Genomic DNA, 23,400 nt, shown 5'->3' with positions numbered 1-23,400 from the left:
TGAGCTGGTCATTTTAAAAGTAGTTCTCGTGTTCACGTGTGGGCAGAGGGCACCCCTAACCCTGTCCTGGCAACAGCTATCATCTATAGTATGGATAATATCCGTTACCCGTACACTCAACTGAAAGTAGAATCACATCACAGTAGAACAACTTAAAAGCAGTAAAACAGAAAACACTAAAGAACTGAGAGATCTCGAGGTATTGAAAATATACTCGGGAATAACTGTTAAAATAGAACCGTTTAATAATTAACCTTTAAAAGGGAAATGTCATGGTCTTCATCAGCCAGAACAAACACAGAGTCTGAACAGGCTGCGAGTACACTTTACAACATTTAATATTATAGACATTTTATATATACATTACTTTTCAGCCGTTCCTTGTTTTGCTTCTCTGAGACACAATCTTTCAAACCTGTCGTTTGTAAAACAAATAAAAAGTACAAAACACCAAACTGATCAGAATGTTTTTTTGTTTTTCCTCCTTGTTTCGGAAGACTAGAAAAAATACTTTGATGGTCGATACTAATCGTGGTACTTGATCGTGGGTATGAATCATGCAATTAGACAAAACAAAAATGTAGTTTGGTACACCACACATTTTTAGCATGTTTGAAAATAAAATAGTTTTACAGAATAAAACAAAGGTTTTAATGAATCCGTATGACCGTTAAAATACGCCCCCCACCCCCACCGCACCAAGCAACACACACTCACCTGTTACCTAGCAACTGTTGCCATGGTAACTAGTTGGTTGTGCCTGATGAGACAGGATTTATTTCTGCAGTGAGACAGTTTGTAGTCCTGCAGTGAGACAGGTTTTAATCCTGCAGTAAGACAGGTTTTAGTCCTGCAGTGTGTGAGACAGGTGTAGACAGATGTGCGGGGGCGGGGCTATAGCAGAGAGGATTCTTAATTAAAAAACACTTTATTTTACACTAATTATGTTAAATATGCAAATAATGCTTGAAAAGGATGACAATGATTGGCCAAAAACAGTTCATTTTCCCACCACAATGACGACGAGCAGGGGGGCGGGACTTTAAAACGCCGGGTCACCCACCCAGAGGATGGGAACGTGGCCATGGCAACCACCTCCTCCCCCCCCACCCATCCATCCATCCCATAGGCTGTAGCGTTCAGGAGCAGCAGTGTTTCAGTTGAAGGGTCTTTGTGTCGTCCTCTACACCAATGGTTCTCAAGGTCCGGCCCGGGGCTCCACCTGCGGTCCAAATGGACCATGGCGGGTATGGAACTCTGAGAGGGTACAAACGCGACCAAATGGACCTGTCTTACAGGTCCATTTGTACACTCTCAGAGTTACATAAATTAGATTAGGGTTCCCGTATTGTTTAATTCAGTGATTCTCAACTCTTTTTTTTTTTTTACTTCAAGGACACCCAGCTCTATATGCATTAGAGCAGTGGTTCTCAACCTTTTCAGGCCGTGATCCCAAAATGATCATCATATTTGAACTGGGGGCCCCTCCAAAATGATCATCATATTGGAACTGGGGGCCCCCCCAACATGATCATCATATTTGAACTGGGGGCCCCTCCAAAATGATCATCATATTTGAACTGGGGGCCCCTCCAAAATGATCATCATATTTGAACTGGGGGCCCCTCCAAAATAATCATCATATTTGAACTGGGGGCCCCTCCAAAATGATCATCATATTTGAACTAGGAAGCCCCCAACCTGACAGCACTTTGAGGAGGAGGCATTCATTACATTTAGTTTGACTCGGCTCCACAGATTAAATATTGTAATATTGTAAATAGCAGATCTCACAAGCTCACGACGCCTCAAAATAGATCGCCTATTTTCAAAAATGTCTCTTATATTTCAATTTGGCCAATGTTTGGCGAACCACAGGTTGAGAAGCACTGGATTAGACCACCACGCCAGAATTTTAAAAATCTCTGGGACCTACAGTGTAGAAACCCTCTGTGCTAATGTGACTCTCAGAGCGTAGAAACTGATTCCATTCAGTACGCTCTCAGAGTTACAGAGGCCGTTTCATCAGGTGGTGCCCGGACCAGACTCTCCTCACACGTAGACCCTGGCGAGGGCATCGGCCCCCGCCGAGGCGATGTAGGCTTTGGAGGGGTGAAAGGTCACGTCGTAGATGGCCTCCTCGCTCTTCTTCCTGTGCGCCGTGATTTCCTGAACGCACGTCTTACTGTCCAGGTTCCACAGGCGCACCGAGCAGTCGTGGCCTGAGGGGGGGCGACACAGACCAAGACGTTACAACCATAGATATAAAAGGAAAATACCGTAGATGCATCATTGGCCGTTGCAGTTCGTTTGAGCCATGCGTATCGACGTGAGGGCGGACGTGCGCTTGAAGTGTGGAAGCCATGCTGCTACTCAAGTGACTACTTTTCCGGGACTTGTCAGACCCGAATATCGCAATGTCCGCTCTGTGATGCATGCAGAAGCTCTATTCATCACCTTTAATTATACTCGCAAGTACAGGTTGAGGGCAAGCCCTCATTTTCAATGTAGCTGGTATAGTCTTGGGGTGCCAGACTGTTGCCTCTCCCAATATTGTCTGGCTAAACTGGCTAGACCAGTGAAGCAGCAACGCTGGAAGCTTGCCCTCACTTTTGCACATAGGCCCTAAAGGGGCGTCTACCTTTCTGTCTATGGTTACAACCTCTACTGACCACATCAAAGTGCTCGACTTAAACCTCTCTTAAAGTCTCTCTATTGTAGCAAAAACACAAGAGTAACTATAATGAATTGGACAGCCAACTAGTGCTGCACGTTTCTTGCTCAAATTTAGAAATGAGATCTCATAGGTGTCTAAATCTAGATTGCGAACGTTTTATTGATTAATTGTGCAGCACTACAATGTACTATTTAAATGCACATTTGAAAGTATAGCATACCAGGCAAACAATGAACTTAGCAAAATGCACAAATGTACACTCTTAATACAGTAAACTAATATTATATAAATACAGTAAACTACTGCCATGGTTGCATTTAGTCTCTCTGCTCTTCTATTGAGATACTGATTACTTAGAATCCCGGTAGGACACCTACTGGTTGATAAGAGGTACTGCCTGGAAGGCCAAATTCAAAAAACTCTCAGAGTTACAGACCCATAAGGGTCAATTTGGTTCTCAATAGCGTCCCCAGAGCCTACTTTGAGAACACACTGGGAAATACCTGTCGAATGTCTGCAGTACACAGACATACTGATATTTGGCATTTTTGGTTTACCTTGCATGAAACCTGTGTTGTGATTGGTACAAAACAAAAATATGTATACAACCATTCCATCTTATAAACTCAGGCTTTTCTCCTCTGAGATGAGAAAAGGCTAGGAACATGGCTACACTGAGAGCCTCTGCTTTAATAGATCTTAGAGCTGATTGGTCACTTACTGCCCGACATCAGATAGATGCCGTTTGGGTCCACAGCCAGACTGGTCACTGCGTCCAGGTGAGCCACCATGGCATGGATCACTTTCCCTGCACACACGTATTACCCACGTTATTATTGTTTTTTTACTGTTTTTATTAGGCATTTTGTATTATGACATAACTTCAGAATATCATTGACAGATAATGAGTAATTAAGTGACATAAAATGAAAAAAATAATAGCGACAGGTAGTGTAAATGTTCCAAATACAATACATAATAAAAAAGGTACATAAATGTGATAAACAAGAAAAAACAAAAAACAGTTAAACAGTGACAAATGTGAACAGACAAACAAAATAAAGACAACAGGACACTCTTGCTCTCAAACTTTCCCAACACGACATTTTTTTTTTAAATGAGAAAAACAAATATTTTCCAATTTTTGATTATGTTATCTATTGTGTAGGAGGGGTTAGCGTGCACCTATTGAAATAGTCAATGAAGGGTTGCCATGTCTGGTAAAATCTATCTTCACTCCCTCTCAATTCAAACTTTATCTTTTCCAATTGCAAATAGTGCATAACATCTTTCATAAGTGTAGTGTGAGTCGGAACCTGTGTAATATTTTAAATTGCCTGAGGCATTACTATCTAAACATGAGAGAGAATTATAAATAATAGAAACACCTCCTTTGACCAATGGGTCAGGTAGAAATATAGATTCCATTGATGAGTTGGTAGGTATGTTTGGAAATGAAGCAGTGTGCTGTGTTAAAAAATGTCGTATCTGTAGAAATCTAAAAAAATGTGATTGGGGTAAATTTGCGTCGTATTTGTTCAAAGATCGGAAATAAAATAACCCATCAATATGAAGATCTTTGAAGGAGTGAATACCATTTCTATGCCACACTTTAAACAATGAGTCAGAAAGGGAAGGTGAAAAAGCATGGTTAGCGACCAGTGGTGCGCGCACAGAACCCGGGTGCCAACCGAAATGCCTTCGTATTGAGAGCCAGATTTTGAGAGAATGCGAGACTATGGAATTCTTTGGCAACTTAGTATATTTTGAGGCCACTGGGGAAAAGATTAAAGCTGACAACGATGTTGGGGGGCAACATTGACCTTCAATAAATGCCCACGTAGGCAATTGATCTTGGAGCCAAAATGAGAGCGCACGTAAATTACACGCCCAGTAATAGAGTTTGAAGTTAGGTAATCCCATTCCGCCCTCTGATTTAGGCCTCTGCAAAACATCCTTCCTTATTCGGGGGTGTTTCTTATCCAACCCACGTTATTATTATTTTGTTTTATTTGTTGTTTTTCTTTCTTTTTTTTAAACCCCCTTATGGCCTAAAAAATCCCTCATTACCGTTGACGTAATTGTTTTATTTCCTATAATCGGGGGCTTAATGTAGCATAATGTAGCAACTTTTGGCTAGTTTGGCTAACGGCCGATGTAATCTACCAGCCGAAATCTTCGCGTGCACGCTCTCGCTTTATGTGCATAGCTGCGTAATATGCGATATTTGGGGCTTGATTAGAGCTTAATTTGACTTAGTCATTAAAATAAACAATGATCCCTTAGCATCCCGGACAGATGACTGTGTAACACGTGCAGAAAGCTAGCGGATGTTGTGATCCGTTGAACCGGAAATGACATCGCCAGATTAGCTCTATTCGGTCAAAATCGGCATAATGGTGAAGTTACCACCATCAGGACTGGGTCTCTAATACTATAGGATTGCCGTGTCAAAATGAGATACATTAAAACGATGAATTAAAAATATGAATAGTGCAGGTAGAAGGCACAATCCACTGTTAATTAGGGTGGCCATAAGTGGTTAAGTTTAATATTTTTAACGTTTAATGTATAGCAAAGTCATCAACATCCCGAAGGAGGCCGAACGAGGGCAGAACAAGGAGGAAGGAGCCTGCTCTGTGGTCGGATGGGGACCAATCAGAAGGCTGACTACACAGCTGTGTGGAAACAAGGCGTGTGATTAATGCAGTCAAACTCTCACCTGATTTGTTATCAAAGAACTTGATGTGTCTGTCCTCGTGAGCTGTGATGGTGATGGGCAGCGTAGGGTGACTCACCACCCTGTTGATGTGGTTGATACCTGACACAACATGACACAAACAACATGGTTTATACCTGACACAATAATAACTAGAAAAAGTGCCCTTCTGGGCACAGTTCACCACCAGGAGGATAGGAGTGTGTGTGTGATGTTTGGCAAAATGTTTAGGAGCAATATAAACGTGTGTGTGTGACGTGGCTTGGCCTGTTGTAGCGCCACCAAGAGGCTGATTTGAAAACGGTCAAGTGGCATTTCTTCCAAAGCCTAGTGGGAATATGCATGCAGTTTCACCACAATCGGACGCTGCGTTGAGTAGTTGTGGCGATTTGTACAAAAAGGGTACAAAGCGGGCTACTCCTGAAAAGTTTAGAAGCCAATCGTAGCCAATGAGGGTGGATGATGAGAAATCAAACAAACCCGTCTTGATCACATGATTATGAAGAAGATGTGTACCGATTTGCGTGAAATTTGGATAAAATCTGAAGGAGTAATATTAGAAAATGTGTTTTACATATGTCGGCCTCCTGGTGGCGCTATAAAGAGCAGATGTGAAAAATTCCAGGCAAAGGTTTTTCCTTGGCCTCTAGGGAGTTGGCATACAAAGTTATCCACAGATCCGTGCAGTTAGCGGTAAAAACACTTTTCGGCCAGTTATAGCGCCACCATGAGGCTGAGTTGAAAATGTTCATGTGGCATTTCTTCCTCGGCCTAGTGGGAATGTGCGTGCACAATTTCACGGAAATCAAACAATGTGTTCATGATTTGCAGCATTTTGTTTGAAACTGAGCACTCCTGCGAACGTTGGAAGCCAATCTTAGCCAATCAGGATGGAGTCTGAGAAATCTGAAAGACCCGTTTCGTTGAATGGCTCTAGAGAGACTGTGTACCAATTTGCGTGATGTTTGGACAAAATCTGTAGGTGTACTGTCCAAAAACTTGTTTTGCACAAAGCGGCCTCCTGGTGGCGCTATAACAGGCCGTTCTGGAAATTTTGGGGCAGAGGTTCATCGTTGGCATCCATGGAGTGTGTGTGCAGAATTTGGCATTGACCGGGTTAACGGTGCCGGAGATTAGCTGTTCACAGACGGAAGGACGGACGGACGGACACACACACACGGACGGACAGAGTGCAAAACTCTCTCCCCATGCCTTCGGCCTTAAAACATAATAATATCTGGGACTTATATAGCGCTTTTCATGGGTACTCAAAGACGCTTTACATGTGTGGGGGGCCGGGGAGGGAATAAGAAAAGGACAACTTTATTAGAAGAAAACAAGTAAAATAAGAATTAAAACCAGTAAAACAGTACATGTAATAACAAGTTAAAAACAAGTCAGCTTGGGATGGTTATAGTCTAAACAGGTGGGTTTTCAGTGGGGTTTTGAAGGTAGGGATGGAGGGGGCATCTCTGATGTGTTTGGGGGAGGGCATTCCAGAGGGAAGGGGCGGCCAGAGAGAAGGCCCTGTCAACCCAGGTTTTGAGCTTGATCTTTTTGGGGATCACAAGGAGGCCGGCGTCACAAACATGGATTATACCCGATAGTTTATTATTATCACTGCACTAACAGTTACTCACTGTGTAACTACTAGTGTGTGTACACTACTTGCATTGTGATATTTGTGAGGGCCAAATATTCCCATGCAGTACAGTAGAAACAGACATTGTGAGTAGGAGGACAATCTTCCCGGGCTCATCACAAGATAAACGGTTGTTTTAGCGGCCGTGTCCACAGAGAATGTCTTTTGAGCTAACGAGTGCTTTGAATATCATGTCCACATCGCTCGCACACAGTATGAATAGGGAGGGATCTTGAAAACCGATACCCGAAAAAACCCGATAACAAGCTTATTGAGTACCCGGTATCAATAAGCTTTGGGCTTATCAAGCCTGTTATTGAGCATAGCGGCCCATGACGCCAATCAAGAGGCGATCAAGAAATAAATCTAATGGGCTCTATGCAGCCAACACTTCCGCGTTCAGTTTGGGCTGCCGGAACGCTTACGGTCGGCAGCCACTCATTCACTGTAGATAGATAGATAGAATACTTTATTGGCAGTTTAAGAAAATTACAGAAAATTACATCATTTTAAAAAAACGCCAAATGGACTTAGACACAAAAAAGCCTTCGCTTGTTTCCATTGTGGTCCACTTTGTAACATGAAACTATACACAAACATACTGTACAAACAAAACAACCATGGAACATATAATAAATAATCCTTATATATAAGGCTGGGAGCTATATACATAGGACAAGAGGTACCCTGAGAGAATAGTCCAGAGCATGGGAGATGGGCTATCCAGGGTCGGAAGCTAACTATGACTGTGAACGTACAGTGGTGATTTTGTAGGAATAAAGTTCAGTACTTTATGCAACACTATTTCATTTGATAATGTGATGCCATAGTTTTTCATAGTTTGTATTATTTGTGTTGCGACGTTGACATGACGACATGAGTTAGAAACGTCTTAAATCTGTTAAAAACGAGAGTTCTTCATGGATTTCTCCGGTGTTGCCATGTCCGCTTGTTATAAGCGACTTTGGTCTTGTTTTTCAGTAAAGTTGCTTGAAAATATTGACAGGTTAGGCTGCGTTTTTTGGGGCTTGCTACTAAAGTGTATGCTTATTTAGGCTTGTTCCCTAAACCTGTGATTCTGCTCAAACATTGTCATAAAGCCAAGGACCCCCATGTATTTGTGCACACGGACTCCCATCTGAATGTTTTGTGCCAGGTTTTTATTTTTTAATTGTATAAAACAAAAACAGTTTTGGAAAATATCTGATCTACAAGCTCACAACGACGCATTGTGATCTGCTATTCTCAAGTAGCTGCCGATGTCCTATAGTAATACTTAATATAAATATTAAGTATTATAGTAGCTCATTTGTGGAGTGGCTTCTTTTCATAGACCTGATTGCTTATTTCTCTCACACAATCTGGCAGCACCGGTTGTTACACTGCTGTGTATAACAGCTGGAGATGAGAGGTAGGTGTCGCCAGATTGTGTGAGAGAAATAAGCAATCAGGTCTATGAAAAGAAGCCAAGCCCCAAGTCGCTTATAACAAGCGGACATGGCAACACCGGAGAAATCCATGAAGAACTCTAGTTTTTAACAGGAGATTTAAGACGTTTCTAACTCATGTCGTCATGTCAACGTTGCAACACAAATAATACAAACTATGAAAAACTATGGCATCACATTATCAAATGAAATAGTGTTGTATAAAGTACTAAACTCTATTCCTACAAAACGCGGACGTGTTGGCTGCATAGAGCCCATTGCCCATGCTGGCACAAACATGTCGGTCTAAAAGTGTATTGATACCTGACAACCAACGCTGCCCAGGTAAACACAATTTGAAAAGTACTGTATTTGAAGGCCCTAGTAAAATGTAGTGCAAGTGAGATTTTTTGCTTAAAAGAAATATGCATTTTCTGTTTATAAAGAGCTGAAGGTACATGGAGATTTTATAGTAATTATTACAGTACTATTCATAACATGAAGCCATTTAACACTTATTGCACAAATTAATGGTTGTTTTAATGTTAGGCAAAACTATTTATGACCTTTGTCATCTTCATTTAATTTTAGATGGTGGTGAGACAAACTCACAGTCACTCACAACTGGCCAATAAAACAAGTTCAGGTTCTGTTCAGAATTTGTCGTCTCCCGTCTTTCCACAAAATAATAAGAAATGCTTGATAGTGAGCTCGATAAGAACCTGGCTCGATAAGAACCTGGCTCGATAAGAACCTGGCTCGATAAGAACCCGGCTCGATAAGAACCCAGCTCGATAAGAACCCGGCTCGATAAGAACCCGGCTCGATAAGAACCCGGCTCGATAAGAACCCGGCTCGATAAGAACCCGGCTCGATAAGAACCCGGCTCGATAAGAACCCGGCTCGATAAGAACCCGGCTCGATAAGAACCTGGCTCGATAAGAACCCGGCTCGATAAGAACCTGGCTCGATAAGAACCTGGCTCGATAAGAACCTGGCTCGATAAGAACCCGGCTCGATAAGAACCCAGCTCGATAAGAACCCGGCTCGATAAGAACCCGGCTCGATAAGAACCCGGCTCGATAAGAACCTGGCTCGATAAGAACCTGGCTCTATAAGAACCTGGCTCGATAAGAACCCGGCTCGATAAGAACCTGGCTCGATAAGAACCCGGCTCGATAAGAACCTGGCTCGATAAGAACCTGGCTCGATAAGAACCCGGCTCGATAAGAACCTGGCTCGATAAGAACCTGGCTCGATAAGAACCCGGCTCGATAAGAACCTGGCTCGATAAGAACCTGGCTCGATAAGAACCTGGCTCGATAAGAACCTGGCTCGATAAGAACCTGGCTCGATAAGAACCTGGCTCGATAAGAACCCGGCTCGATAAGAACCCGGCTCGATAAGAACCTGGCTCGATAAGAACCTGGCTCGATAAGAACCCGGCTCGATAAGAACCCGGCTCGATAAGAACCTGGCTCGATAAGAACCTGGCTCGATAAGAACCTGGCTCGATAAGAACCTGGCTCGATAAGATCGATAAGAACCCGGCTCGATAAGAACCTGGCTCGATAAGAACCCGGCTCGATAAGAACCTGGCTCGATAAGAACCTGGCTCGATAAGAACCTGGCTCGATAAGAACCTGGCTCGATAAGAACCCGGCTCGATAAGAACCTGGCTCGATAAGAACCCGGCTCGATAAGAACCCGGCTCGATAAGAACCCGGCTCGATAAGATCGATAAGAACCTGGCTCGATAAGAACCGGGCTCGATAAGAACCTGGCTCGATAAGAACCTGGCTCGATAAGAACCTGGCTCGATAAGAACCCGGCTCGATAAGAACCCGGCTCGATAAGAACCTGGCTCGATAAGAACCCGGCTCGATAAGAACCTGGCTCGATAAGAACCTGGCTCGATAAGAACCTGGCTCGATAAGAACCTGGCTCGATAAGAACCTGGCTCGATAAGAACCCGGCTCGATAAGAACCTGGCTCGATAAGAACCTGGCTCGATAAGAACCTGGCTCGATAAGAACCTGGCTCGATAAGAACCTGGCTCGATAAGAACCTGGCTCGATAAGAACCTGGCTCGATAAGAACCTGGCTCGATAAGAACCTGGCTCGATAAGAACCCGGCTCGATAAGAACCTGGCTCGATAAGAACCTGGCTCGATAAGAACCCGGCTCGATAAGATCGATAAGAACCCGGCTCGATATAAGAACCTGGCTCGATAAGAACCTGGCTCGATAAGAACCTGGCTCGATAAGAACCTGGCTCGATAAGATCGATAAGAACCCGGCTCGATATAAGAACCTGGCTCGATAAGAACCTGGCTCGATAAGAACCTGGCTCGATATAAGAACCCGGCTCGATAAGAACCTGGCTCGATAAGAACCCGGCTCGATAAGCCTGATGGATATGGTCCTCGTAAATGAATGAGCTCCATCCCTAAGTGTGAATAGTGTGTCCCTAGAGCTCGCACGGATAGAGGAGCACACTTGCTGCTGGTTTGATACGGCCCCTTATAGTTCAAAATGATTTTTAAAGTTAGACGTGTGTGCGTGTGTGTGTTCGTACTTGTGTCTCCTTGTCCGTGGAGGACCAGGGTTGGCTGTGAGGTCTCCAGGTCAAAGGTCACGATATCTCCACTGCTGAATGCTGTCACCATGTGGGCGGGGTCACAGCCGATGAAATCTACCGACGTCGGGATGCCGTGTTCTACACATGCGCACCACACACACACACACACACACACACACACACACACACACACACACACACACACACACACACTTCAGATGTGGGGCCAAATAATACATATTCATTTGGGGTAGGGATGGGTCGAATGAATCGATAATCGTTAATAGGACCCGAAATCGATTATTAAAATTAATAATCGATAATCGTTTTTTAGTTTTTCTTTTTTTTTAATCTGTTGGAAAGGCAATATTGTCATCCAAACAGGACAGGGCTATAGGCCTAATAAAGGACAGGGCTATAGGCCTAATAAAGGACAGGGCTATAGGCCTACTAAAGGACAGGGCTATAGGCCTAATGAAGGACAGGGCTATAGGCCTAATAAAGGACAGGGCTATAGGCCTAATAAAGGACAGGGCTATAGGCCTAATAAAGGACAGGGCTATAGGCCTAATAAAGGACAGGGCTATAGGCCTACTAAAGGACAGGGCTATAGGCCTAATAAAGGACAGGGCTATAGGCCTAATAAAGGACAGGGCTATAGGCCTAATAAAGGACAGGGCTATAGGCCTAATAAAGGACAGGGCTATAGGCCTACTAAAGGACAGGGCTATAGGCCTAATGAAGGACAGGGCTATAGGCCTAATAAAGGACAGGGCTATAGGCCTACTAAAGGACAGGGCTATAGGCCTAATAAAGGACAGGGCTATAGGCCTAATAAAGGACAGGGCTATAGGCCTAATAAAGGACAGGGCTATAGGCCTACTAAAGGACAGGGCTATAGGCCTAATGAAGGACAGGGCTATAGGCCTAATAAAGGACAGGGCTATAGGCCTACTAAAGGACAGGGCTATAGGCCTAATAAAGTGTGCCTGGGATGTGTCTGTGTGATGTGTCTGTGTGATGTGTCTGTGTAGCTGCATGGCTGAGAGGAGTGTGCCTGGGATGTGTCTGTGTGATGTGTCTGTGTGATGTGTCTGTGTAGCTGCATGGCTGAGAGGATGTGTCTGGGATGTGTCTGTGTAGCTGCATGGCTGAGAGGAGTGTGATGTGTCTGTGTAATGTGTCTGTGTGATGTGTCTGTGTAGCTGCATGGCTGAGAGGAGTGGGATGTGTCTGTGTGATGTGTCTGTGGGATGTGTCTGTGTAGCTGCATGGCTGAGAGGAGTGTGATGTGTCTGTGGATGTGTCTGTGTAGCTGCATGGCTGAGAGGAGTGTGATGTGTCTGTGTAATGTGTCTGTGTAGCTGCATGGCTGAGAGGAGTGGGATGTGTCTGTGTGATGTGTCTGTGGGATGTGTCTGTGTAGCTGCATGGCTGAGAGGAGTGTGATGTGTCTGTGGATGTGTCTGTGTAGCTGCATGGCTGAGAGGAGTGTGATGTGTCTGTGTAATGTGTCTGTGTAGCTGCATGGCTGAGAGGAGTGGGATGTGTCTGTGTGATGTGTCTGTGGGATGTGTCTGTGTAGCTGCATGGCTGAGAGGAGTGTGATGTGTCTGTGTAGCTGCATGGCTGAGAGGAGTGTGATGTGTCTGTGGATGTGTCTGTGTAGCTGCATGGCTGAGAGGAGTGTGATGTGTCTGTGTGATGTGTCTGTGTAGCTGCATGGCTGAGAGGAGTGTGATGTGTCTGTGTGATGTGTCTGTGTAGCTGCATGGCTGAGAGGAGTGTGATGTGTCTGTGTGATGTGTCTGTGTAGCTGCATGGCTGAGAGGAGTGTGATGTGTCTGTGTGATGTGTCTGTGTAGCTGCATGGCTGAGAGGAGTGTGATGTGTCTGTGTGATGTGTCTGTGTAGCTGCATGGCTGAGAGGAGTGTGATGTGTCTGTGGATGTGTCTGTGTAGCTGCATGGCTGAGAGGAGTGTGATGTGTCTGTGTGATGTGTCTGTGTAGCTGCATGGCTGAGAGGAGTGTGAGTGGAGATTGCTCTAGAGTTTATCGTCACGTTCTAGATTTATCATGAATCGTACATTTTGATATTTAGCGTTTGTCTAAGTTGTTAAGAGTGTTCAATGTTTGAATGTACCACAATGGAAACAAGCCTCTGTTCCGTCATGTCTCATCCATTTGGTGTTTGTTTTTTTAACCTGTGTACTAAAAAATAAAAAACAGGATCCATCAAAGTTCCAACCTGTGTTAGCAGAGAAGGTGTTGATACATGGTTCCTTCTCCTCCGGGTTCCACAGCTTGACCGTTCCGTCCGCAGAACACGACAGGAGGCGGTTCTTAATGCCGCTGTAAGCCAATCCCCACACAGCATCTGTGTGGCCCGCCCAGGAGCCCGCCAGCACCGTGGGATCTGATTGGACCAGGGAGGGGAGGGGTTAATGGTTATGTCATTATGTTTTGTCAAAAAAATAAAAAAAAATAACCAATGTATGGGTGTGTGTGTGTGTGTGTGTGTGTGTGTGTGTGTGTGTGTGTGTGCACTATACCATAGTTCTGGTATGGGTCAACAGTAGAACTTGGTACGTTCCAGCAGCAGATGGTAGAGTCCACTCCTCCAGTAAAACACTGAGCTCCACTGGAGCTAACCGCTAACGACAACACCGCTCCGCTGAACAAACACAAGGACATACACACAAACACAATGTATCACCTTAGGAGTTTGCATGTGTATTGTCGCTGTGTGTGTGTGTGTGTGTGTGTGTGTGTGTGTGTGTGTGTACCTGTGAGCTCTGAACGTGTAGATGGGCTCCACATCGAATGAGGCACTTCTATAAAAACACAGACAGCTTCATGAACATCATTATCATAATCAGCAGAAATATGGTCATCATCACCGACAGACCACAAGTCAATGTTTTCATTTTCTCCCCAATTATGCCAATCCCTCCTCATGTGTAGTATTTAGTGAAGTCGCTGTCACTGCTGACCCCTAGTGTTGGTGTTGGGGAAGGCTCACTGCTGACCCCTAGTGTTGGTGTTGGGGAAGGCGCAGACAACCACATGAAACTCCCTATTTTGAAAAAACAAGTACTACAAGCACACAATGTGTCCATGTAGATCTACAAGCACACAATGTGTCCATGTAGATCGGCTAGTTGAACCATTTAAAAAATGTTTTTTCAAGATAGTAAAATACAAGTTTAGGTATAAACTTTGCCCAAGATAGGGCCAGAAGTCTCCATCCCATGGAATGAAACTAAATCAAATCCTGTGACTGAAAATGACTGGAAACCACAAATTGAGGCTTTAGCCTTTGCTTTCATGACATTTGTGAGACCATTCATGCTTATGGAAGATGCTTCTTCTGAACATGTATTCTATTGCTAGTTTGACCACTTCAAATATACTCGTTCATTTTAAAATAACCAATAATCGAAAGTAGCGTTTTCAGTGCGTGCCAATCCGTGCCAAGCTTTCATAGAAGACATGAAGCGTAAGTAGGCATGGGACGATAATCGTTAATCATGAGAAAAAACCTCACAATAATCATATCGCAGGGATTATGTTGAAATTGTCCTCTATCATACATTACACTCTTCACAACCAATTCACGTTTGCTGAGCTGCATATGCGGTACCACTCGTCTTAAACCCTCAATCCTTAGGCAAACGGACCTGCAAAGAGCACACTAGGTACGTTCTTTTCCACTCTACACCAAATATATTCACCAAACGATTTACGATCTACAAGGCTGTAGAGCGACAAGCTTGTAGAGCGGCTATTTCTGAGCAAATGTTCACCCCAGAATATGGATGATGGTGGGGTTCAAGTGGTTCATATAACATTTTAAGAGTTTGTTGATCATCACGATAATAGCGTTACTTGCAATTATCTTGGCCACATAATGGTGACATGACATTCCTATCGTCCCAGCGCTAAGCGGAAGCAACTGCAGAGGAATCAAATCACAGTTTCCACAGAGGAGGGCAGAAACTCTATCCCTGTGCCACCCAGAGGAGGGCAGAAACTCTATCCCTGTGCCACCCAGAGGAGGGCAGAAACTCTATCCCTGTGCCACCCAGAGGAGGGCAGAAACTCTATCCCTGTGCCACCCAGAGGAGGGCAGAAACTCTATCCCTGTGCCACCCAGAGGAGGGCAGAAACTCTATCCCTGTGCCACCCAGAGGAGGGCATAAACTCTATCCCTGTGCCACCCAGAGGAGGGCAGAAACTCTATCCCTGTGCCACCCAGAGGAGGGCAGAAACTCTATCCCTGTGCCACCCAGAGGAGGGCAGAAACTCTATCCCTGTGCCACCCAGAGGAGGCATAAACTCTATCCCTGTGCCACCCAGAGGAGGCAGAAACTCTATCCCTGTGCCACCCAGAGGAGGGCAGAAACTCTATCCCTGTGCCACCCAGAGGAGGCATAAACTCTATCCCTGTGCCACCCAGAGGAGGCATAAACTCTATCCCTGTGCCACCCAGAGGAGGGCAGAAACTCTATCCCTGTGCCACCCAGAGGAGGGCAGAAACTCTATCCCTGTGCCACCCAGAGGAGGCATAAACTCTATCCCTGTGCCACCCAGAGGAGGCAGAAACTCTATCCCTGTGCCACCCAGAGGAGGCAGAAACTCTATCCCTGTGCCACCCAGAGGAGGGCAGAAACTCTATCCCTGTGCCACCCAGACAGCCCTATGTGAGTTAATGCAGTGTCTACTGTATAGTCTACTGTCTGAATAGTCAGTAGTAGTAGTACAACTAGTGGTAGTAACAGCATTAGTACCTACGTACTTTTTAGTAGGTAGCGTTTTGGTGAGGTTCCACAGCTTAACTGTGTGGTCTTCAGAGACGGTGATCAAGCAGGGCTCCACAGGATGGAAGGCCAGGCAGCGGACTCCGTCAAAGTGGCTCCGCAGGACGAACTGAGGACTCCACGTCTTACGGAACGAAGAATCCTTATTGGACAACAGCTGTGGAGGAGCAGGATGCGTCAGTGAACCGTGTGTGTGTGTGTGTGTGTGTGTGTGTCTCTGTCTGTCTGTCTGTCTGTGTGTGCGCGCGTCTTACGTCGTAGCTGTAGTCCGTCTCGTCGTTGGTAACCGTGAGGTCGGCGAGCTCGCCCAATCCGAGGACGCTCTCTAGGACGTCGTCTGGCCCCGCCCCCAGCATGAAAGACTTCCCACTTCCTGTTGGGAAGGACAGCGGCTCCACTGAGAGAGAGAGAGAGAGAGAGAGATTCGCTTTATTGTCACTTAGATGCACGGTTTAGGTACATATATGATATGAAAAACTCACGCTCACCTTCAGGGTGATTAACCATCGGTGCTTAACTCTTTGAGAGTTTCATGGATTTCTATATAGTTTTTAGACTTCTCTATGGCAGAATGGCGTTTTTGAATGATTTATTGAAAATTCTCTGTTGTGAATGTGTGACAACGAAAGACCTTCAGAGAAAGCTTGGCTTGTCTGCTTCCAGGAAAAAAAATGAACTGAGTTGATAAAATGTTTAGTTGTGGTGTTGGAAGCCATTTAAAAGAGCCTGCATTTACACTGGGTAGTGTTTCTAGGACAACAAAAAAAGTTATGACCGGTTGAAGTTTTATTTTCTAAATAACTTTTTTTCTGCTGGGCGTACATAGCCATGCAATATCTCATTTTAAAGGGTGAGTTGTCTAGTTCAATTAAAATAAAATAAAAAGTTTCTCACATGTACCACTGTAGATATTTTGCCATCTATAAATAGCATGGTCAGTCATGATCAATCTGACCTATCCAGCTAAAAGTCCCCCTAGCTCTGAAATGGAACATCATATAAACTCAATTCTTTTTTGGGGTAAAATTAGACATTCTAACGCACATTTTGATATATACCATGTTTACATAGTCTTACCAGTACCGTGTCTATTCATGCATGTATCTCAAAAACCTGTTGTGAAGAAACAGTTTTGATAAAAAACTCATCCAAGGACATTGTTTTGATATGACTTTGTGCCCATGATATGTATCAAAATATAGACTTGAATGTATACTGTATTATAACAAAAAAATTGGGTTCTTACCATCTACCGTTACAGAGTAAATCACAGTTGAAACTCGCTTAGTCAAACCATAAACCTCAGACTAGTGAACAAAATAGCCATGACAGGTCTAACTCATTGTAAAAGCTTGTCTTTTATTTTGTATGACTACTAACATAATACAATTATAATAAATATTACAGAAAATAAATAGGCCTACATACAAAACAGTTGTCCCCAAACTCCCCAGTGTCCCCAAACCACTGCATTCCAGTTGTTCTTGACGGTGTGTGTGTGTAGGCTAAATTTAAAAAAAAACAACAACTGAAATGAATGAATGCATCCGGTTCAGTGTCGGAGAACTCCATCGCAGTCTTGACTCTTCGTCGTCTTCATCATCATCATCATCATCATCATCCTCCTCCTCCGATGCCAGTTCTAAATATATAAAAATAAACATTTAGCTGTAGTCAGCCCGGCCAATAGCCAGTTGGGGGGGGGGGGGGGACGTAGGCTATCTGACATCATCGTCATCATCATCATCACACGGAGACACACTAAACAATGTACAATCATGATTGTATACAATATACAATGAATGCAATTATCATGCAAGCTCAGACGTCAATGAAACGTCATACAGATCTTATATAATACGCTACTGTTAGCTTCACTCCCCGTCCCCCCTCCGATCCTTGTAGCAACGTCATCAAAACCACGCGTTGCTTCAGTAAACGATGCATGTTTGTTCTCCGTCTTTGTAGACAGTAAATAAAAGGAGCGAACATTACTCTAAAGATCAGATCGCCTATAAGGCACGCTACAATATAAAATACTTGTACTGCCATGCGTGCATGCCTGCTACGATACATTTGTACTGCACCAACCAACCCCTCCAGCCCTTAGCCAGCACCAATGCACCGACCAACACCATTAGCCAGCACCTTCGGTGCTGGCTAATGGCTGGGGGCCATCGTGGTGAGTCATTCTGGCGTCATGATCTGACTAGTAGTAGTAATTATCCAAGCATCTATTTGTAGCGATCATCTTATGATTTCTGATCACTATAGAAGGGCATTTTCTACAATAAGATTACCTCAAAACATTCCGGGTTGATCGTCTTCTTCAATGGTTTCCCGGTATAGCTCATCGGACGACGATGGGGAGACAATGAAAAAAGGAGGGAGGGAGCAGCGAGTCTCGCTGTAAGCACTGGACCAGGGCTACTCCGCCTGGAGAAGGCGACTGGGACGCGTATGGATCAATACTACTACCACAAAACTCGCTCAAATAAATAGTACTGCTTTCAACTTTTTCTGCTAGAAAATCGCTCGGGCGAGACGGCAAACAGGCAAAACAATGAAAACTATGAAGACTCCCTCTGCCCCCACTGTTTACAGGGGGTGGGACCAGCTTCCAATGGCAACACGTACACGTGTGTCACGTGACACGGGTTTTCTGGGTAATGTAGTTGGAATATAAGCTCAGGAATTTAAACAGCGCTTCGGAGCATATTAATATGTTTAGATTCATCAAAAACTGTGAAGACGCCAATTGGCGTCATTGATCATTTACGGAATTCTGATGAAGACGCCAATTGGCGTCTTTCATCTTCTAAGGGTTAATCAACCTGTCAGTGAATTATCTCCCAACAATGACCATCTACACTGATTAATACATTGACCCAAAAGTGACAACAAAACAAAGTTCTGCCTTGCGTTACGGTAATGAAAGTATTCCAAGTTGGCCCCGCAGAGGCAACGAGTCGCCTCGGAAACAAGGAAGTGAGTGTTGATCAAATGGAATACATTTTCCGGTAGAGCATTCTCTATTTGTCGCTTCAAATGTTTTCAAAAACATTCTTGAAAGCATGTTGTTTAGTTAAATGTGTGTTGTTTTACATGGCTGTCATGTTGGATACAGCATAAAAACCAAACTCCGAGCCTTTGATTAGGCAGTGGTCTGTTATAGAGCGGAGTGGTCATTATCAAGGAATAACACACCACTGAATTTGGCAACTGACCAATCAGAATCAAGCATTCAACCAAGCCGTGTAATAAAACATGATAAAAACCTAAAAACACTCAAAGACAAAAAAGAACAGGGCAATAATGTAAGTCAAAAGTGCATAGTGCAGAATACTCAGAAGTGACATGACAGAGCAGAGATGTCACTGTGATAGTTGAGTCACTATCTAACAGTAGCTACAACACTAGCTACACTACAACACTGGTTTAATCTCTACTCAGAAGTGACATGACAGAGCAGAGATGTCACTGTGATAGTTGAGTCACTATCTAACAGTAGCTACAACACTAGCTACACTACAACACTGGTTTAATCTCTACTCAGAAGTGACATGACAGAGCAGAGATGTCACTGTGATAGTTGAGTCACTATCTAACAGTAGCTACAACACTAGCTACACTACAACACTGGTTTAATCTCTACTCAGAAGTGACATGACAGAGCAGAGATGTCACTGTGATAGTTGAGTCACTATCTAACAGTAGCTACAACACTAGCTACACTACAACACTGGTTTAATCTCTACTCAGAAGTGACATGACAGAGCAGAGATGTCACTGTGATAGTTGAGTCACTATCTAACAGTAGCTACAACACTAGCTACACTACAACACTGGTTTAATCTCTCTGGAGCCACACAGATGACTCCTGCATAATGTCTGTTTCTTTTAGAATCGGCCTCAGTCCTAAATGTTTCTTACATTATTTTTGCTGGTTCAACAAACCATTCGAGTTGGGAGGACCAGTTTTACCAAGATAATGTACATTTTGAGGCCTATGTTCAGTGTCTTGCTCAAGGACACTTTGATATTAGAAACCCCTTTGAAGCACAGGGATTCAACCGGAACTTTCGGATTCCCTACACCCCTGTGTACTGTTCTGTCATAGTATACAGTTTTGTGTGTGTGTGCGTGCGTGCGTGTGTGCCTCACCCCATTCCGTTCCGTCTCCAGAGCTGCGGGCCTCCCCGGCCCCCTCCCCTTCACCCTCCAGGAAATCAAACTCCTTCATCACTTCCTCCTCCTCCTCCTCATCGTCACCCTGCTCTGTAGCCAGACCCTCGTTACACATCTACGCACACACACACACACACACACACACACACACACACAAAAACTATTACTTTTCACGTTACTTTTGTGTGACACTGTAGTATGATCAAGTAGGGTGTAAATATACTAAAAGAACAGAAAAGGTTAAAATAATAGATAAGAGGTTTCTGGCAGACTAGGCGACAACGACGATATACTATATTTTCAACGGTTTGGCTCCAATGGTAGATTTCTGAGTTCCTGTGACCAGCCTTTCATGACATATCTATGATGTACAGTACGACTCCACATTTGGGCAAGGTGACCAGAGTCACATTGACTGCCAATATAAAAGTACAAAGTTACATATTTAATTCAAATATACAACCTGAACAGAAAAGAAACCCCATTTAGGTTCCCCGGGCCATTCTAGAAGAGGGTCTGTGAGTCTGCACGCTGTAGTATGATCAAGTAGTAGGGCATTCATTTACCAATTGTGTGTTGTGTGTGTGTATGACTGTGTGTGTGTGTGCATGCGTGGTGTGTGTGTGTATGACTGTGTGTGTGTGCATGCGTGTTGTGTGTGTGTATGACTGTGTGTGTGTGTGTGCATGCGTGGTGTGTGTGTGTATGACTGTGTGTGTGTGTGTGCATGCGTGGTGTGTGTGTGTATGACTGTGTGTGTGTGCATGCGTGTTGTGTGTGTGTATGACTGTGTGTGTATGCGCATGCGTGCGTCTACCTTTGTTTTATGTTTCTTCGGTCTGTGTTTATCTGTGATGTCATCAATAATGTCTCCCTCATCATCCTCGTCTTCATCGCTGTCGTCGGCGTTCTCCAAGAAGTTAAACGTCTCCAACACGTCAGGACTCCTACACATGCACACGGACACGCACACACACACACACACAGAGTATAAATGAATAATCACAGGTATTACAGAGGTGGCAGTGGCTCAGGGGTAGAGTTGCCGGTTGGGAACCATCCCAGGCTCCCCCAGAGTTTCTGTCTAAGTGTCCTTGAGCAAGACTGACACCAAATAAGCCACCAAAATGACAGTGATTACCGACAGAAGCATATTGGGGAATTTTGGGAGATCTACCAACACGTTTAGCCGTGCTGCTCATTCTGCGATCCTTGCGGTTTACCTTGTTGTAGACTAATCAACGATTGGTACCAACTGGTATTATTGAAGGTGAGAAATAATCTACTGAAGTTACGTTTCCGAACTTCGGTAGAAGAAGGAGTTTAGTTATCTAGTATATCTAGTAAACACTTCACTAGCATGAAACCACACATTTACAAACTAGTTCACTGGTTGTCTTGTAGACAGTCGTCAACTAGCTAGAAACCCCTACGCATGAGAGTGTGTGCGTGTGTGTGTGTGTGTGTGTGTGTGCACGTGCACGCGTGTGTGTACGTACCTCTTGAGCTCCTGCTCTTTCCTCTTGGCGTCGTTCCCATTGATGAGCAGGGAGCCGTTATGCTGAGAGGACGACAAACCCAACAGAGAACGAACTCTCTGACAGCGAACATCTAGGATGGTGTCTGTGTAGCCTACCTCCTGGAGATACCTGGGAGAGAGACATAGAGACACACAGAGAGAGAGAGAGAGATGAACCACTGACAGCGAACATCTAGGATGGTGTCTGTGTAGCCTACCTCCTGGAGATACCTGAGAGAGAGACATAGACACACAGAGAGAGAGAGATTAACCACTGACAACGAACATCTAGGATGGTGTCTGTGTAGCCTACCTCCTGGAGATACCTGAGAGAGAGACATAGAGACACACAGAGAGAGAGAGATATTAACCACTGACAACGAACATCTAGGATGGTGTCTGTGTAGCCTACCTCCTGGAGATACCTGGGAGAGACAGAGACACACAGAGAGAGAGAGATTAACCACTGACAACGAACATCTAGGATGGTGTCTGTGTAGCCTACCTCCTGGAGATACCTGGGAGAGAGACATAGAGACACACACAGAGAGAGAGAGAGAGAGAGAGAGAGAGAGAGATTAACCACTGACAGCGAACATCTAGGATGGTGTCTGTGTAGCCTACGTCCTGGAGATACCTGGGAGAGACAGAGACACACACAGAGAGAGAGAGAGAGAGAGAGAGAGAGAGAGAGAGAGAGAGAGAGAGGGGAACCACTTTTTGACAGAATATAAAACAGAGCTTAAAGGTCCTTGCAAACAGGGAGCAATAAAACACGCCTATAGTTCATTTTCAATGAGACCTGCGTTTTTGCTCTGAGAAGTCGGGGTGCGACAACGCAAGCGTATTTACGTGAGCGCGGTCCCGTGAATTTGTTGCGTGCGTGCTCGGTACGTGCACAGTACACCCGCGACTCACCAGACATGGATTCTGTTTAGCTTCTTTTTTTTACGCTTACGTTGTTGCGCCCCTCTTGAGCAGACCTGTAGCAGACCGGTCGTTGATTCAGGCCTGAATAAAGGCCTGCGTTCATTGCTTCACGTTTGCAAGGCCCTTGAAGCTGCAGTCTGTAATGTGTGTGTTCTGCTAGGGATTCAAACCCACGTCTCCTCCTGCTGCAACATGTCTGTCGGTGTTGAGCTGTAAACCAGACTACTCTATGTATATCATGCAATACCTCGTGTCCACCAGTAGGTGTCCTCCCTTCCATGTGTCAATGGAAGAGTAGGCAGACGCACTGCACATGAACCAGGCAGTTGTATTGCATTAACTTACATGATGTGAAATGGTTTTCATGTCATGATCAATAAAGATAGCTATCAATCAATCAATCAAACAATCAATCAACAATTACTTAAAATGATCTTTCACACAGACCAATGTTTTTTGAATTCCAGCTTTCGGTGGCTAAAAATCTCAAGTTAACAGCTCTGACAACAAGCCACAGCTGACAGCAGGGATACTGATTTCCCCCGTGGGATAATAAAGGTACTGTATCTGCTAGCCGCAATTTGCAACTCTAGATGTTTTTATAATGGGATGAATCTAGAGTTGCAATACCCTCCATTGACTCCCCACTCATCCAATTTGGTTTGTGATCTGCTTGTCTTAAACAACGTTAAACTCACCAACATTGCAGCTGTAGTCCAAGCTTGAATTATCCTCTTTCAATCTGCCGAGCTTGTTTTTCATAAAAATCCCCCGTAAATATGTTATGAGCTACTTTCTGTCAAGAAATTATGTGCTGGAGTTTGGAAGCACTCGTCATAAGTCACTGAACGGCCCTGCTTCCAAACTGCAACACTTAGAAAAAGAATCACCTGCAG

General features: G+C 44.4%; 1 protein-coding gene across 2 annotated transcripts in view; it reads right to left on the bottom strand.

Moving 5' to 3' along the window:
- Window positions 1-227: 227 nt before the first annotated feature.
- strn3 (striatin, calmodulin binding protein 3) overlaps window positions 228-23,400 on the bottom strand; it is a 32,025-nt gene continuing 8,852 nt past the window's right edge. Inside the window, exons 5-17 of one of the 2 annotated variants that reach the window (XR_013792337.1) lie at window positions 21,555-21,704; window positions 20,873-21,002; window positions 20,032-20,170; window positions 16,122-16,264; window positions 15,846-16,024; window positions 13,834-13,881; window positions 13,600-13,721; window positions 13,296-13,463; window positions 11,044-11,184; window positions 5,400-5,498; window positions 3,399-3,485; window positions 1,512-2,222; window positions 228-1,475 (exon numbers count right to left, since the gene is read on the bottom strand). Coding sequence is in view for 1 of the 2 variants with exons in the window: in XM_079528936.1 (XP_079385062.1) it covers window positions 2,053-2,222; window positions 3,399-3,485; window positions 5,400-5,498; window positions 11,044-11,184; window positions 13,296-13,463; window positions 13,600-13,721; window positions 13,834-13,881; window positions 15,846-16,024; window positions 16,122-16,264; window positions 20,032-20,170; window positions 20,873-21,002; window positions 21,555-21,704 (1,576 nt within the window). In the remaining variant the exon portion in view is untranslated. Of the gene's footprint in view, window positions 2,223-3,398; window positions 3,486-5,399; window positions 5,499-11,043; window positions 11,185-13,295; window positions 13,464-13,599; window positions 13,722-13,833; window positions 13,882-15,845; window positions 16,025-16,121; window positions 16,265-20,031; window positions 20,171-20,872; window positions 21,003-21,554; window positions 21,705-23,400 lie in introns of both variants that reach the window. The other variant, XM_079528936.1, reaches the window with a different exon arrangement.

The sequence above is a fragment of the Electrona antarctica genome (assembly GCF_951216825.1).
Source record: "Electrona antarctica genome assembly, chromosome: 18".
Lineage (NCBI taxonomy): Eukaryota > Metazoa > Chordata > Actinopteri > Myctophiformes > Myctophidae > Electrona > Electrona antarctica.
Note: the sequence above shows the minus strand (reverse complement) of the source record. Positions and strands in the feature narration are given on the sequence as shown.